Here is a 13,724-nt window from a genome sequence, read left to right on the forward strand (position 1 = left end):
AGGAATGCCACGATAGGTGTCGTATTCCTATAGGTAGATGTGATCAGCTGAGAATCAGCTGATGCAAGCTTGACTCACGTGACCTGCCAGAACTAACGCTAACGCTTAATTTTTGAAAAAAATTTGTCAGTTGATCTCGTTTTACTGTTCAGGATGTTGTGTTCTCAGGAGGTAAATTAAACCAGTCATAGTAAAGTTATTCGGCAACAAGCTGCCACTCGATATTTCAACCAAACAAACTTTGCATATTATCGCTACTTTTGCAATATAATGTGCATTGGCACTGCTAACATGTTTATCTCTTGTAACTTATCCACATTGTATGCACAAAATAGATGTGGACATGGCCAAAACACCAAAGAAATGGTTGTTGTTTTTGCTTAAATCTAATTGCTTTAAATTTTTGGTTGTCAAAATTTTGGTGCATTACTATTATTTTGCTATGAAGTTGTTTAATATTTCTCCTATCCTATTGAATATTTATCCTATTATCCTATTGAATATCTTTGCTTAGTGTCCATATATTGCTAAAAACCTGTCCGATCTTGTCTGGAGGACATGACCCAGCCTAATTTAACAGAACTTGTATAAGACCATATGATTTATTTTTGTGGTCACTCAAGTATACTCATATTTCTCAAGTAGTCAAGTACGCATATAACCTTCAGGAAGTCTGCATGTCTACAACCTGACATTCAGAAGAGGCCATTTTTTGGCACAGTCCAGACACTTGGTGACTCAATATAGCAACTCGACCTGCTCCAAGATTCTTCTGAAGGGCCAGTTTGTGTAACATGGAAAATCATGGCACCTGTTTATGTGTACAAATGAATATCTAAGTAGTTGTGTGTTTTTTTTTTTTCTTATGGGCCACCAACGAGACCGAGGACCATGTGTAAAGTGCCCTAATGTTTCTCTGATCTTTTTCCAACCCATATCGCCTCTTGTAGGGGCCTTTTCATCTTCAGCAAATTCCTTTTTTGCTTTCAAACATAAAATAATTTCAAATCGCTCTCGCTGCACAGCGCTGCTTCAAGTCGAACACACCTGATATGTACATGTATTTGCATCGCTTTGACTGTTCTCTGTAGATCCCACCTTCTCAAGCGCCACGATTGGTCGATTATGTACAATGCTTGCATGTTATTGGTCAAACTACTTTTCGATCATTACCTTCAGCAAGTATGAAAACAGGAAAACAAAGCCAAGACCTGGATATTTTAGGCAATATAGAAATCCTGGCCAGGACGTGTCCGGGAAAAAGATCACATATGGTCACCCTAGCACAAATATTTAAAAAGTATTTGCAGTCTTATGGGACAAGATCTGGTAATTGGCCCGTGAAGACAAGCGCAACACTGTCATGTTTACCCTCAGTTCATGCTAATGCTGCGGGTTTAGCAGTAAATCTCACGCTGGTGTTGCTGTTGTTACCTCGACAGCAATTGTTTACAGATCTTCACGAGTCTCTCTGTGTTTATTGGTGAATGTGTGAGACCCTTGTGTGCTGTTGACATAGCACAGAATCACCCAGTTAACCTTACTCGGCATGAAGTTAACGAGTACAGCACCTCAGGGCCAGACCCCCGGTGGACCTGGTGACAGAAGTGTTCTTCTCACTGTTTGTTTTACATGCTGGTCTTTGTTCAACAGCTGAAGTTCAACAACTCATTGCTCCACACTGACGTACATCAAGGGTACATATTACTACTCTGAGGTACTAATATGCACGCTTTAGGCGTAAAGAAGGTACAAAGGTGTCCCTTTGAGGGTACTGTCCCGGTGACAAGCTGTTGTACCCCTAAAGGGACAGTTTTTTTGCTATTTTTTTTTTCTGACAGTGCAGAAAACATTTATAAATATAGTGAAAATCAAGTGTATATCAACCCTCACAGCCTTGATTTTGTTCTTCAGTGAAGTTGTTCAAAAGTAGGCTTATATTATCTAGTTTAAATGGGTCATTGTTGTTTGGTTGTTATTGTTTTACTTATTTCTATTGCTCCACAAAGTGAATGAAATGATTTGTTTGTGTATGAGCAATGAGGAATTTTGGAAGGGTGGATTAGTTTTAGGAAAATTATGTTTGTTTTGAAGAGAAGAAACGGAAATGAGGTTAAGCTTCAGTATTAAAGTTTGAATTAATTACCAGCCATAAGTGGTGGATTAGGATTGCATTTAAATGCCTAATACAACTTCCCAAATTAAGTCTTTATGCGCCTGATTTTTAAGCATTTACACAAAGTGCACAGAACTCAGATGACCATCTTTTGCAATAAAAATTTATTTTTCTTCTTTTTATTATAATAAGATTTTGCCATTGTAGATTTGAATAATTAGAAAGTACTTGTAAAAAATGCTTAATAATGCCAAAATCAACACAAAAACATTGGAAAAATGTGTGCAGACTTATGTGACAAGTAGGCATGTGACAGTCAAATTTTCATATCATGATGTATTATCACAGACAGTACTGAATTGCATTACAAAAACAGGCTGAAAAGATAAACTTCCTCCTATTGACAAGTTTAATAACGTTTTTCAAAAAGCTTTGAACATTTAAATTAAAAAAATACACTGTAAAAAATGTAAAAAGTAAACAAATGTTTGAGACAGATTAATATGTAAAAACAACACAATTATAAAGAACAATATAAATAATCAGAACATTTTCAGATTTTTGGTCAAACCGCCCAGCATTGCCATTCAGCCTAAAAATACAGAGATATGTTTTTTTTTTTTTTTTATGTGAACACATCAAAACATTTGGAACCCAATATACTGTACTTCAAAACCTACAGATTTACAGCTTTACCCTTTTAGAAGGAGCATAAAGTATCAGCAGCATCCCTTCGTCCACCATGCTTCTGGTCCATATTGGGGTTGTTTACTTCAAAGTCTTTTATGCAGCATACACACAGTGTTATAAATGGTAACCGGTTGACATAAAAGATATTAATGTGCAATGATAATACCATGCGTGTACAAACCATATTACACAACGCCGACACAAGTCTAGTGGTAAGTGTCACATACTAAACAAACTATTTTACTTAAAAGTAGTGTGTGGTATAAATGATACATTGAGTAGTATGCAGTTTGTTTCATTCCAAACTATAATCACTTAAGGACTCTTGCAGTGCTTTTATAGGAGCATTGTTTATCGTTAGTGGCATCGTGACACTAGCTGTATGGATGAGAGACTCGCCTTCTGTCAACACTCAGTGAGTCTCTGCACCTTTAACTGCTGAAGATGTAGGTCCCTACAGTCGCAGATCAGCGGGGAGCGTTCAGTGAAACTCTAGAGCTCATGAGAGCAGCATTCATACATCAGAATCTCTCAGCGTTCACCTGTGCATCTGAGCCAGAATGGACTGTAATCCATAACGCAAAAAATATTATTTAGAGAGACATAGCCGGGTAAGTAACAGACTTTTTGATATGAAATGCTGGAATCACGTGTGAATTTTGCAGTTGTCATTTTAAAGTGCCTTTTGTTGAACTTTCACTGCTTAAAAATATTTGAATGATTGCTTGATGAACTTTTATAGATAAAAAATGTAATAACACATTTAAACAAGCAGTGCATGTGCAAAAAAAGTGATGTTTAAAGTAAACTTGGAAAACTAAATTAGAAGGTTTTATGAAGTTCATGACAGCACTTTAAAAAGGAAATGCATTAAAAAATGCGGTAACACTTTACAGTTGTTCATGCTTAGTTTATGTTAACTAAAGTAGTTAACTAATGAACCTTATTGTAAAGTGCTACCAAAAATGCAAAGTCTGGAAAAAAAGGAAAACGCCTGGGAAACGTATTTACTCTCATTTTCTGCTTTCTGTAAAGCCTCATGCCCCTATCAGCGTCTGTGTTGCGCAGTGTTTTGAATGCGTGTGTGTGAGTGGGATTGTGTGGGTGGGTTCGGGGACACTGCATGAAATCTGCGGTCACACACTCACAGTTAACGTGAGCCGCGCTGTCATGTGTACATCATGTTTGTCTTCAACAGACTGCCCTGCTTCTGTGTGCCAGTTAATTTTAGAGAAGAAAATTATCTTTTTCCGATTCTCTTTCCAACAGCTCTGTCCTTCGGTAGTGGCTTTGTCCATGGCGTTCTTGCAGAGGACTGGAGACTACTGCCACGCTCAACATCTACACGTCTAAACCCGGGGAGAAAACCGATCTACACAGATCTCTGGATGCACAGAGACACTCTTCCCTCTGCTGCCTCCTGTGGTCCTGCCACCCGAAACTCTTCACAAATCTAATGGGGTGATCTTACCTCTCTGGCTACAGTAAGCCATTAGAGAGAAGATATAAGATATTGGGGACTTTGAACATTGAGGAGTCTTGCAGTGTTTTATTCACGAAGAAAGATCAGAGTCTGAACAAAACCGCGAATTTGCTTGTAAACTATTTGGAGGAAGTACAATGGCTCGGATGAACCGGCCGGCTCCCGTGGAGGTGTGCTACAAGAACATGAGGTTCTTAATCACACACAACCCAACCAACTCCACTCTGAGCAGCTTCATAGAGGTGAGAATTTGCACACTGTCTAGCCTACCCCCGACACTTTAACCCATCTGTTTTCTCCCTCTTTCTCGCTTGAATGCATGCTCTTTTAGCAGCATGTCCTGTCTTGGCTCACATGGTCTATCTTAAGACAACTCCGCCGTCACATGGCCCACTCATTCTTATCTTGCTGTGAAAGTGTGCATGAACCATAGAGGCTCTAATGATAACAGCACATCCACAAAGACTCCGTTTCCATGGAAACCCATCCCAGTGCTCCGTCACATGGCAGGGATGAGGGACAGAGCGTGTTCATGGGCAGCTTACCTAACTTTTCCCCCCATTAAAATGATTGTGTTTGTATTTTAATGTGGAAAAATTGTCAGAACATGGTGATTGTCTGGCTTGTTTTTTTTCTTCTGAATTAATAATTTTTTTTAAATCGCCTGTCTTTCTGTTCCCATCACGCTTCAGGATCTTAAGAAGTATGGTGCCACGACGGTGGTCAGAGTTTGTGAGATAACCTACGACAAAACTCCACTGGAGAAGGATGGGATCACAGTTGTGGTAAGTGCACATCTTCTTCATGCACTGTCAGCCGGACACTACTCCAAAAAAAAAAAAAGCTCCAGCAGAGGGTGATCAGGACCCCGACATGAAGTACATCATCTCACTTAATACACTGCAAAAATATTCTTAAAAAGTATTTTTGTCTAATTTTCCAGTTATAATATCTAAATCCTTAAAACGAGATAAATTTACTTGAGAAGGAACACTGCATAAGACATTAAATGGATAGTTCACCCAGAAATGAAAATTGTCATCATTTACTCACCCTCAAGTTGTTCCAAACCTGTATGAGTTTCTTTCTTCTGTTGAACACAAAAGAAGATATTTTGAAGAATGTTGGTAACCAAACAGTTGATGGTAGCCATTGACTTCCATTTTTCCATACTATGGAAGCCAATGGGTACCATCAACTGTTTGGTTATTAACATTAAAATATCTTCAAATCCTATGCATTGTTGCTTCTCAAATAAAATTGTATAATTTTGAGGATTTTAAGATATTTTAAATAAGTAAAAAAAGACTAAAAATCCAAAAGTAATTACTTACTTGATAATCTTTAAATATATATAAAATATTAATTCAATATGAAATAATTTTGTCAAACCGCTAAGTGATATGAATGACATGAAACTAGGACCGATATTTAGAAAATGGATTACCTTAAAATTTAGTGGTCATTATACAAAAATATTTGACCCCAGAATGCCACCATCACCCGATCAGAATAAACAATTCCAACAAGCTGTGTAAATAAATCATGTTGATTTGACATTTAAAGGACCAGACAGTGAAAACAATGAAGAGGTAGGAGCTTCTGGTGCACTGGTTCTGGTTAGAAGTGAAAAGTGAAACCGCTCCTCACAGACCCCCATGACCCCCGTATGCTCTCTCTCTCTCTCTGTCTCTCACACACACACACACACACACACACACACACACACACACACACTATAGTCATTATAGGGAGCGTTCTCTTCCAAGCAGCCACACGTGTTTCTTATAACCAACATCAACGTTTCACTGTTGCTATGGTAGCTGCAGAGCCTGGTCTCTCCGTGTGGCCTCCGATCGGTCCCCGCCCACCTTCCCCCACCACCCAACCTTTCTTTTATACTTTTCCTCTTGACTTTCTCACAGCAAGCCTGAAAGAAAAGAGAAACCCAGGGCAAACTGTTGCATAAGTCCTATCTTCAATACCTTTTGTGGATATGAAGGACACGTTGGATGCTTGACGCACCTCTGCAGTCCCGCAGCCATTTGCCAAACCTGATAATTTACACAAATATGATGGAGAGGTTGGTTGTATGCACTGAATAAGAATTCTGTTAGAAGACACGTGCAAAAGAGTGCAACACATTGGACGTCAGTTGCTTGCATTGGTGTTGAACGCCATCTAAAACATATGCTTGTTTATGTCCACTGCTTCCTGGTGAGCTCATGCAATGTCAGTCATGTGGCGCACGAGTTGCTGAGAAACCTTGTCGAAGCAAAAAAACCCCAGTGGGAACAATCAGTAGTGTTGTTCGCCTCGTGTATTTGTGTGAGCACCTGCAACAAGGGAGTAAACTGTGTGCTTCTGTGCCGTTCCGCACTCTTCCAACTGCACCGAGATCTGCGAGACTGCAGGTTTGAGCAAGTGACCCTGCTGCCTAATTCTGGATTCCCAAAGTAGGCCAGGGCTGTTTACCCAATGAGCATTACAACAGCGGACTTCCATCCGCTCCCGAACGGTTTCTGTGGCGTATTTGCCCGGGAAATAAATAGGGTGGATTGGAGGGAAGTGGAGGAAGCGTTTGTGGCGCGTCATTCATGCTTCAAAGGCTTTTCTGTAAAGCCAGCCTCCTAGAGGCCTCGCCGGTCTGACTTGTTTACTTGAAAGGACTCACACCTGCTAGTGTTGAATGTCCCGTCCCTAGGGCTGTAGTGTGACTGCATATCGCTCATTGGTCCCGTGTGATAAGTGATATTTTGAGGCCTTTGAATGGTGACTTATGTGTATGTACTGTGAGAAAACTCTTTATAATTAAGGCCTGCCCTGCCAAACCTCTCTGGATCACATGAGTGTGTGTTTGTGTGGGCAACTGTGCCTGTGAAGACATGCCAGTTTGCGTGCTGGTCTACATGAGCCACGCGAGCCTCAGCAGCTGAACCACATCAAAGTCCCTCAGCAGTGGTATAGGCAGGCAAACGGGAAAGGAGGGGTGGAATTTTCCAGATGTCCTGTGAAACATGGTGAATCACCTCTCACCTTGAGGTCACGGGAGCACAGGAAAGCTGCACACGTATGCTAAATGTATGCCACACGTATGCTAAATTTATGCCGTGTTCCACATGCTTCTGTGTGAGTAAGGCAAAGGGGAGGCATGTACCACTTTTACCAACCACCTGAACACGGGCAGGGATTGAGAGACATAACAAGATGTACATCACCACTTTTGTGGAAATGAAGGGTTAATAGCAGAGTCTGAAGGTCCTTAGCTCCATACACCATTTAGCTTTGATCTCAGATTCTGTAGTGCATTGTTTCCCATTCTTTGTTCTGGAGTGTTTCCCAAAAGCATCGTTTAACAACTCTAGTCCCAAGTTTCCGTAACATTTTAACAATATGGTCATCAGTGTTGGGGGTAACGCATTACAAGTAATGCGAGTTACGAAATCAGATTTTTTTTAGTTAGCATTACTTTTAAATTTACAATGAAATATCTGGGTTACTTTTTCAAATAAGTAACACAAGTTACTTTGTTTTTCTATTTATTCACTGATATCTCTCCTGTCCCTGCGTTGAGAGAAATTAAGAGAGCGGTGCAGAGGCACTTCCTTCAGCCTGAGGCTTATTAATTTCACTTTTGGTGTGAAAGGGCCCTTACAGTTGCCAAAAATATAACTTTGGGATTTTTTTATAAAAAAAAAAAAAAAAAGCAAGCCCAGCCCAGGTGACAAAGTAACGCAAAAGTAACGTAATGCATTACTTTCCAAAAAAAGTAACAAGTAATGCAATTAGTTAGTATTTTATGGAGTAACACAATATTGTAATGCATTACTTTTGAAAGTAACTTTCCCCAGCACTGATGGTGATTTCCAAAACCGTAGTTCCAATGAACATTCACAAACAAAGTTGTGTGGTTGGAACTACTCTTGACCTTGACCTACAACTTTGTTAGTATTAGTGTTAGTATAGTGTAAATGTTGTTAGTATAACGTTGAGTTTGTCGATAATGAAGCCACCACTTTTGAAGAGTGTGCATGTGCGAATGCACTTTTGTACGTGGGGGAACCCCGGACTATGATGTAAGAGGGAACCAATAATTGAATCAACCATATGTAAATACATCAAAACACATGGTGAACAAAAATGCTAAGTAGCTTAAGTAGCCATTTTTATTAATTATGGCAATAATCTGACATTAATCCGATCTCAAACTGATTCTTTAGCAGAAGTTATTACTCCAAATTCATAATGATGTCATTAACAACCGTTCTATATTGTTGAACCAACATGGTTTGAGCAGCAGATGTGCAGAAAGTTACTGTGGTTTCGGGAAACAGTCAAGACTAGAATTGTCCAACAATGCAACGTACTACGGTACATAAGCAGCCAGTTACGTCATTGTATGGGAAACGCACCCCTGGAAGGTTATTTCTGAATGGTCCTCACTAACCCAAAACTGTTGCTGGTCTATGCTCCCTCAGCACCTTCACCATCTGGATCACCCACTTTTACAAAGAACCAAGTGTAGAAACATTTAGAAAAAGCTAGTAGATCTCCCTTAGACTGTGAAACAGTGGTCCCAACCAGTATTTGGACATTTAAGTTGCATTTAAGAAGTCTTTGCATTAAATGCAAACCAGGTTGCATCTGTAAGCAAATGCTGCACTAGCTCTTCTCAGAAATTCTCATTGTTTTTTTTTGCAATTCACACAGGTGTCCTATCGGAGTAAACAAGGGTTTGGTTCATCACAATTAACTCTGAACATTATACACTGATGTTGGACAATCACAAGCTGTTGCAATACATTTTTTGCAAAATATTTAGCTTTAAAAGTGTTTGTACAACCTGTTCGACCTGGTTTGATATTTAGTTGTATAATGCAATAATATTCATAGATTTAATTGTGGTTTTCATTTGTCCAAAAACTTTTTGACTCCAACTTTTTTGCTTTTGACTCCTTAAAACCTGTTTACATTAAAGGGTTAGTTCACCCAAAAATGAAAATTAGCTTGTGTTTTACTCACCCCCGAGGCATCCTAGGTACTGCACATACATCATACGCCTTCCGCCGGAACTGCTTCAGTGTATGACAGTCAGCGGAAGTGAGAGAAAAGTGTTTATTACGTTTGAAATATGGATATTTTTCTTACAAAAACACATGGATTCGCTACTGGGGGCCTTTATTCATCCCTCGGAGCCGTCTGCGGCACATTTTATTATGAATGCGCGAGCTTTATTTGACGACTTGTGGACTGTTCAACTGCAACACCCGCTGACTGCAATGATAGAGCTTGGAATAGCCAGGACAATTTTTAATATAACTCCGACTGGATTCGTCTGAAAGAAGAAAGTCATATACACGTAGGATGCCTCGGGGGTGAGTAAAACACAAGCTAATTTTCATTTTTGGGTGAACTAACCCTTTAAGGGACATAAACTGGTTTTTATCTAAGGCTTTTATCTGTCAGGCTTTTATCTGTCCCTTTATACATCTAAGGGATGTATAAAGGGACATTCACACTGACGGTGATTTGTAGTGGCTGGAGGTCATATATTGTCAACGTCAGCACATTGAGGCAACATTAGCAAAAACAACCACTGGATACAAATCTGAACAGTTTATCTATGCAAATGAGCAGCTGATCAACTACCAATATTGCAGACAATGGAGCTCACTTGATTTGCTTCATGATGCAATATTTCGACACTCACTTGAAATGGAACCATGAAATTAAAACAACAACATCAAAATGTCATGCCAGAGTGAACGTGTGTTGGCTATGTTGCCAATGTGAGCAAGTCCAAAGTAATGGTTGTTTCGAAATCAAAGCTTGTCTTTCAGTGTAAATAGAGGATAGTTCCCCCAAAATAACAATTCTGTCATCATTTACTTGCCCTCGTGTTATTCCAAACACTAAAGAAGATATTTTGAAGAATGCTCATAACCAATCAGTTGCTGGTAGTCATCGACTTCCATAGTATTTTTCTCTCAGTGGCTAAGACAGAAGTCATTTTTTGGTGTACTGTCCCTTTAATGTGCTGATGTGAAGGTGTAACTTGTTCTTCTCTCCCCAGGACTGGCCATTTGATGACGGCGCTCCCCCTCCCTCTAAGGTCGTGGAGGACTGGCTGAGTCTCCTGAAGAGACGTTTCATAGAAGAGCCCGGCTGCTGCGTGGCTGTGCACTGCGTGGCCGGTTTAGGAAGGTCAGTAAATGAGCTTACAGAAACAGAATTGCATTGCTCTCAAGATTTAAACATATCTTTAACTAGCTGGCTAGTTGGTTTTTGCTCAGCCCTGGGAACTCTGGGGTAAATGGGTTCATTTCTTGTCTGGTGGCCCATAAGTAAGCCCACCTCTGGTGCCCTGTTCGAGACCTTAATCTGGAAAAGAATGCACTCTATAGAACATTATGCACCTCTGGCCTCCCAGGAGACACATCTCCTCTATTAACTGGATGAAGTTGATAGTCTCCTATGGGCTGAAACCGTACTGCGTACATAGCAAGCGAGAGGTATCTCTTCAGAGTGGCCAGAGTGCTCCGCCAAAGTCAACAGTCCCCAAAGTGCACTCACTCTGCTGCAGTCCTACTCTGTTTTAAGAAGCATCGGGGTGAGGGCCGAAGACAAAACAGGAAGTTGCTTTTTATGAGCAGTTGTTATTACTGTCCTCCTCAAACGCGTGCTCTTTCCATGACCTTTATGCCAGACTGTCTATCCCACATGACTGGGCTATATGTGAGCTATACATGATGCTCCTAGTCACCTTGTGGTCGTATTTCCTTCCATACTGTGATTGATACACAAATGGAAACTCATTTCGCTGTTTTTTAACATTAAAAAAATTCAGGGGGTACAATTTCATGGTAACGACAAGGACAATAAAATCAAGCAATACTGCACAACATAATGTACTATTGCAGTTATAAATATGGAACAGTATGTCTCATAAGGAGCTCCTAAGGATGATGTATTTATGCTCTCTGTTGGCGCACGTACGGCGAAACAAAACACCCCAAACGCCGGCTGTAAAACAGCGAGTGACGTTAAGAGGAGGAGGAGGTAGTCTGGCCTCGCTGCTCTCATCCTTTGGGCGGTAAAAATCTTCTCTGACGCACTTCACCCACTTCCAAAGGGAATCGGTTTCGACTCTTGAAAGAGTGCCAGTGTTTTTTGGCCTGACTGGCTTATTTTCATCTGATTCAGATGGCAACACTGTTTAGAGCTGGAGTTATGCTGTAAGATTTAACTGTCTTTACTGTGCAGCATATGTTTGAAAAGGAAGCTTTGAGGGTTAAATGTTAAAATTTGCTTTGCTGTCTAAATGGACATGGACAAGTCGTGGCTTGTTAAGGAAAGGTGCTGTTACTTTAGTAAGAGATCAGATTTAAGATTTTCCATTTGGCGAGCGATAAAGTGGAAGGAAAGATCTCATGGAATTTAAAGGGGGAGTCATATGCAGAGATCAGAATATAGTAGAGATTCTGCGGTGGGCTCTTAATGTGACTTGGGCCATTAAGAAACCACCTAGCAACTACCCAGAACACCTAGTAACAGCACTACAGTTGTTTTTAACCACTCACCTTTATGGAAATTGTTGGGGTTTTTTTTCCGCTTTGCCTGAATCTTGACCTTTAGAATTGTGAAACATTAATTATTGTACGATGAATTAACTTATCGTAATGCCTCTTTCCACTCTTTTGAGAGCGAGAATGTGGCATTGCTCCATTAATCTGTTTTTCACTGTACAGCTACTATCTAAGATCATGTAAGATCTATCTAAGATCATGGAACAATTGAGCTTTTCTAATGAGCCAATAAAGTTGTGTGTGTGTTAGGGTTGCCAGGTTTGATACCACAACGAAAACTAATATGCTGTTAAACACGCTTTTTATTAAATATGGAATACAATTAATATTAATAAAATATTTCTTCAAATATTAATACATATTAAAAGTATTATAAATGTATTTTTTTTTTTTTAATTATTCAAGTATTCATTTGTACTAGGGGTGGAACGGTTCGCGGAAAAATATCGAACCGTACGGTTCTCCACACACGGTTCGGCACGCACTAGGACTGCGGTTCAACTTAAATCTGACAACACATCTGTAATATGGTTTGCTATAAATAACACGTAAAACAAACAGGGTTCAGCTAATGTATGTTTCTGTTTATGGATGCGCATTCTGGCTTCCCAGTACATTACAACAACAGCGATGGAAAAAAAACTTTTGTTCAATGCGAATGCCGTATGCTGGAATATGAGCACTCATTTATTACGTCATCACCCGGGTGCTGATAGTGCGCGCGCACAGGTGAGAAATGAACAGCACACGTTGATATCTGTGTTTAAGCTAAACTCTTTTAAGCTTTGCCAGTTTAATCATTCAAGAGCCAGAGGATGCGAACTCGTGCGCGCAGCGAGAAGATTTGAGCGTGAGCTCATCCGAAGCGCGCAAACCCGCGCCTCAGAACACGCGCAAATATTAAGCTCTCTCTGAAGTATTGCGTTTAAATGGACAAATTCACACAAAAATTGTCAAAATGCCCGTCTTGGTAAGTATCCTATAGCAGACATAGCCGGCTGAACGTACTGGATCAGTGCACTGGATTAGTGCATTCTCTTAAAGTGACAGCACTATTAATCAAACAGCAAAGAATTCACTCATACAGTGAAATATGCAATGCTGTTTTACATTTCATTACTTTATTCAATTTCTGTACCTAAAAACTAATGTTAGACCTACCTAAAAAAAAAAACTGAAAATCACTGTTTATTTTATTTGTATCTTTACTCTATTGTATTTATTTGTGCTGTTGCTTGTAGTTAGATAGATTATATTTATTTTCTTTATTTTTATTTGACAGTATAGTTTTTCCCTAAACATAGAACATACCGAACCGTACCGAAACCGTGACTCTAAAACCGTGATACAAACCGAACTGTGAGTAAGTTGGACCGTTCCACCCCTAATGTGTACTATATATATAACAATTTATTATTTAAAGTAAACTCAAACTCCAAGTATAGCTTTGAAAGCATAAGATCCCACCCTCCCTGCTAATCACTCTCCAAAGCCACGCCTCCAAATCACATGACCACGCACAGGCAGAGCAGAGGCTAACCAGTGACACGATGAGAGACGGCGTATATTACAATAATAATGCCTTCCAATCTCACTCAGGTCTGCAATAGTGTAATGGAAAGTGCTGATGTTGTATCATGTCTGCACAAACAGTGTGCACGGAGGTTTGCAAATACATACGTTGACAAGCAGGTCGGACAGCCTATCGAAGCCCTTGGACCGAGGGATATGATTGGACGAACATTTTATGGTCCTACGCTTTTACAAACGATATAAATACAGAGTTCTGGCATGAGACTCTAGATGGCGCAGTCCGATAGGTCTAACTCAATCTGACCTAATGACATCA

At 39.9% G+C, this 13,724-nt stretch overlaps 1 protein-coding gene across 2 annotated transcripts in view; it reads left to right on the top strand.

Moving 5' to 3' along the window:
• LOC107702466 (protein tyrosine phosphatase type IVA 3-like) overlaps positions 1 to 13,724 on the top strand; it is a 53,190-nt gene that overhangs the window by 36,751 nt on the left and 2,715 nt on the right. Inside the window, exons 1-4 of one of the 2 annotated variants that reach the window (XM_016504812.1) lie at positions 3,230 to 3,417; positions 4,076 to 4,531; positions 4,982 to 5,074; positions 10,363 to 10,493. In XM_016504812.1, the coding sequence (XP_016360298.1) occupies positions 4,427 to 4,531; positions 4,982 to 5,074; positions 10,363 to 10,493 (329 nt within the window). In that variant the 5' untranslated portion in view covers positions 3,230 to 3,417; positions 4,076 to 4,426. Of the gene's footprint in view, positions 1 to 3,229; positions 3,418 to 4,075; positions 4,532 to 4,981; positions 5,075 to 10,362; positions 10,494 to 13,724 lie in introns of those variants that run through there. The other variant, XM_016504804.1, reaches the window with a different exon arrangement.

The sequence above is a fragment of the Sinocyclocheilus anshuiensis genome, unplaced genomic scaffold (genome assembly GCF_001515605.1).
Source record: "Sinocyclocheilus anshuiensis isolate Anshui unplaced genomic scaffold, SAMN03320099.WGS_v1.1 scaffold1142, whole genome shotgun sequence".
Lineage (NCBI taxonomy): Eukaryota > Metazoa > Chordata > Actinopteri > Cypriniformes > Cyprinidae > Sinocyclocheilus > Sinocyclocheilus anshuiensis.